This window comes from Asparagus officinalis, chromosome 8, assembly GCF_001876935.1.
Source record: "Asparagus officinalis chromosome 8, Aspof.V1, whole genome shotgun sequence".
Taxonomy (NCBI): Eukaryota; Viridiplantae; Streptophyta; class Magnoliopsida; order Asparagales; family Asparagaceae; genus Asparagus; species Asparagus officinalis.
The window spans coordinates 4,011,127-4,015,196 of record NC_033801.1 but is presented as its reverse complement, the minus strand read 5'-3'; the positions used below and the strand labels follow the sequence as shown (position 1 = coordinate 4,015,196).

Here is a 4,070-nt window from a genome sequence, read left to right as displayed (position 1 = left end):
TTTCATCATTTTTTTATCAAATTTGAACGGGAAAGGACAAAATTTAAAAAACAACCCATTTAGAAACTTAATCTCAATAAACAATTTATTTAGAAATTATTTATCAAATTCGATCCAGTTTGCTGAAACTAGGTCAAATTTGGTTAAAAAATTACAAAACTTCGACCCAGTTTAAACTTTACGTTACAAAAGTTTAAGCGTCAGATAATTAAGTTTAAGGGGGTTTAAACTTTACGGGACTTGAAGTCCCGTGAAGTTTTGTAGCTTTTTTCACCAAATTCGACCCAGTTTCAGCCAGTTGGCTGAAACTGGGTCGAATTTGGTTAATATTTTTCAAATAGGTCCTTTTTTAAGAATAAGTTTCGGAATTGAGCTAAATTGAAATTTTTGTCCAACAGAAAATACTTCCAATCCCTCGACAAGACCTTTTTTTTTGGGGCACTCTTCCACATCAATTATCTCAACTTCGCCTTCCATTGAAAAGAAAAATACTTGCAAATGTCTATATTTCCCCCAAAAAAACCAGATAATATTCTCATACTCATGTGGTACCATAACAAGGTTCTATTGCTTTACAAAACATTCCATGTACATTTCTCACAAGACACTATAACCCGAACCCGAACCCGAACCCGAACCCGGACCCGAGACTGAGGCCATGCTCAAGGGTGGGATACTCTGCTCATTGCTGAACACGTTAAGCGGATCAATAACAGTCTTGGCCGAACCAACCTATCATAATTCCCAGGAAGTACCTCTCCCCCCACGCCCTCGGCCGCTGCTCACCCGTCGCCACCGTCCGTCGCCGTCGACCGCGACGGTCCCCAAATCCAGATCCAAGTAGTTAACGTACGCGGCCCTGGCGCCACTCGACACGAACCGGCCCATGCGCGCGTAGAATCTCCGCAGCACTCGACTTACTCCTCCCCGTGCGGAATCCCCACCGTCGGTCACTCGACTACGGTACTGAATCGCGTAGAGGTTCCCGTCGCGCATGGGGAACGGCAGGTGGGTCGCCTCCGTATCCTGTCCATCGCCCCGCCGTAGGGTCCAAGATGAGGTAGGCCTTCGGCTCGGCGGACAGCGAGCGGACGGCCGAGACCAAATCGTCGAGCGGATCGGGACCTCACGTAGTCTGACTTCGCTTTGAAGGACGTTCTTCGCGCGCAGCCTCCCGGTCTCTAAGAGGCTCGACACCGGGCTCCCTTCTTCAGGCCGCGAGAAAAGGACCACCGACATCGACCCAGCCTCGTCTCGTAGCAGTCCGGCGCGCTGACTTCCAGCTCGGGGAATTCCCGGTTTTAAAGCGCGACGGCTTCTCGGGCCGGGCCGAGGAAGAACCCCTTGAAGGTGGCTGACAGTGCTCCGGTTCGGTCCGATTCGGGCAGAGCGGCGCCCACGAAGCATTGACAGCGTAGAACTCTTCGGGCAGCCTCGGCGCGAGCCGACTGCCACTTGTGGACCAGCCCCGCGACCCGTCGAGCCCGCCCGGGGCGGTTCACGATTAAAACTTGCGTGACGGTTTTTCGGACACGACGGAGCCGGAGCTTCCAAGCGTTAGACGGCGCCCAGCGCGCCGCCGCCGCCCCCGCTCTGATCGCCCAGAAGACGTCCTCGCCCATCGTGTCTTCGTGTGCAGAATTTCGCCGCCGGGTCGATCATCACCGCGTCGATGACGGTGTCGGCTGCCAGCCCGTACTTCCTCGACAACAGCCCGAACCCGCCGCCCGCTACGTGACCGCCGCTGCCGACGTGGGGCAAGAACCGGCCGATGAGGGCCAAGAATCGCTCGAGCGAGCGACCCGCATGGTAAATTTGGCCCAGCGTCGCACCCGACTCGGCCCAGACGGACTTCGGACGCCAGGTGGACGATACCCGGTTCATGTTCATCAATGCAACTACCGCGAAGGGGGTGTGCTGTCTCGCGAGGTAGGATAGGCCCTCGCTAACTGTGTCCTCCGCTCCTCAGCCTGATGGCCTAGCGTTCACGCGGGCGGCAGATTACTATCGTGCTCCGCAGGTGCAACTTAGTGCCCGCGTAGGATTATCGCGACGGGTTTAGGCGCTGAAGCGCTGGAGAACCTGAGGTTCTGGATGAGAAGCTGAGGAGGCTGGAGTATGCTGAGGCGCGTCGGCGGGCGGACGGTGAAATTGGAGACGCCCGAGAGGGCGAGACACGCGGCGAGATCTTGCTGGCAGCTGCGCTGACGGCTTGTGTTCTGGCGCTTAGAGCCAACAAGCTGAGCAGTAGTGCAACTTGCACGAGGAATGGAGAGTGAGGATCCATTGGTGATCACGGGAGCGATCATTAAGAGGGTGCTTATAAAAGTGATGAGGGCTAATTTGGAATGTTGTTATTTGTGTTAAAGGACAAAAAAGATAGAAAAAATATATATAGATATACATTGATAGGGATCAAGATGGCCGGCATCAAACTCCCATGGTATATTATACTACTACGCGCGCGGGTGACATGAGAAGTCACTAACTTTGATGATCAAAATTGGGCTCGGGCTTGATCTCTAGATAGCTGCAGTAGTACTAATGGTCAACTCGATCAATTTTTCTGAAGAAAACAAAGGATTGTCATTGCAGCGTATGTAACTCATTGTGTGAGAAGTGATCGTAGACTTGGATACGGAACTCTTGGTTTCAAGGCAAGAACAAGGAAAGGAAAAGCAAGCGAACACCTAGTTCTGCAAGCAATCTACACAGAGGGGGGTCCACATCGAAAAGCGAGAGGCGAACAAATCGCAGCCATTGATCGATATCACTCCGATGCAACGGTGCAAGATGTTGAAGGACATGAAGATTATCCACGCTAATTAAAGAGCAGAGCTACTAATAAAAAAGGTTCAGTTTTTGTAGATGAGACATTAATTACGAGAGTTTGAGTGAAGAGCAGTAGGTAGACAAAAATTTTGAGTGTGGTTGATAAACTAAGAAGGGCCGGCTGTTTTCAATGTTCCCCTTCTGGTCTCTGGATCGGCCTGCAATTAATGTATTTTAGTTGTAGTGGGAACCTGAGAAATGACAAATGGAACATTATTGATAATGGGATATCCTACTGATAACTTATATTAATCTTTTATTAGTTACAAGGCATAATTCTTTGGTCATGTTATAAATACAATAACATCGACCGTGAAAGCTTTGTCCCAATCTTTTTTGGACAAGCAAAATGAACTGTTTATTATATTCAGCTTTTTCTTCTGTATATATCATCTTCTTGTATCTCCTTATCAATTGCTTTTATTCATGCTCATTTAGATTTGGTTTAGTTGCGGATAGGACCCCCCTTAATTAGTACTATTGTGCAGACAGACCCCCTGGGCGATTTGCTTACTCTTCTAGCCTTATAGAAAGAATGAGAATGGTTTTTGACAAATAAACCTGCTGAGAGTATTAGAGTCAAAAAAAATTCGCTCAGGCGGTCTATCTGCAACAATAGAACTACATGGGGTCTATCTGCAATTCGGCAATAGTACATTATGGGGGCTATCTGTGATTGGGCAATAATAGTAAAGGGTGTCTATCTGCAACTAACCCTTTAGATTTTTTTTTTACCTCTGGTCCTCGTTGCTCCACTAACCGTGATCTAACAGCCAAATACCATTTAACACAAAATTACCGTTCTTTCTTTGGTAAATATGCTATATATTAAGAAACAAAGAAGAAAATTTTGAGCAACTATTCTGTGTTGCTTCTGTGGTGATGCTTTTGTACGTAGATGGATTTTTATAACTCGGCTTGTGGTTCGCTATGTTTGTTCTCTTTTTGATCTGCTGGTTTGATCTCATGACCTCTGAATGTGTTGCGGTCGCTTAGCGTTGATTTGTGCTCATATGTATATATGTTTTTTGGCTGGAATTTTATGCTCCACCCTATCTTCTAACAAAAAAAGTATGAATCTAATACATACATACCCTCTATGATAGGTTCTTTCTTTTTTTTCATACAAGACGGTTGTTACGAGTTAACGATAAAGTCGACTACAGGTGAAACGAAAATTTGACAAACGAAGTCTTGTTGTAGAAAAGAAATTGTAATCCAAGCAGAAAATATGGCAG

The 4,070-nt window shown here is 47.4% G+C and overlaps 1 protein-coding gene across 1 annotated transcript; it reads right to left on the bottom strand.

The window, feature by feature from the left end:
• LOC109819566 (reticuline oxidase-like) lies at window positions 551-2,979 on the bottom strand. The gene is given in 7 exon segments (XM_020385323.1): window positions 551-722; window positions 725-748; window positions 751-778; window positions 1,512-1,625; window positions 1,627-1,947; window positions 1,949-2,038; window positions 2,040-2,979. Coding segments are annotated over 7 exon segments (972 nt in total). The 5' UTR covers window positions 2,310-2,979; the 3' UTR covers window positions 551-597.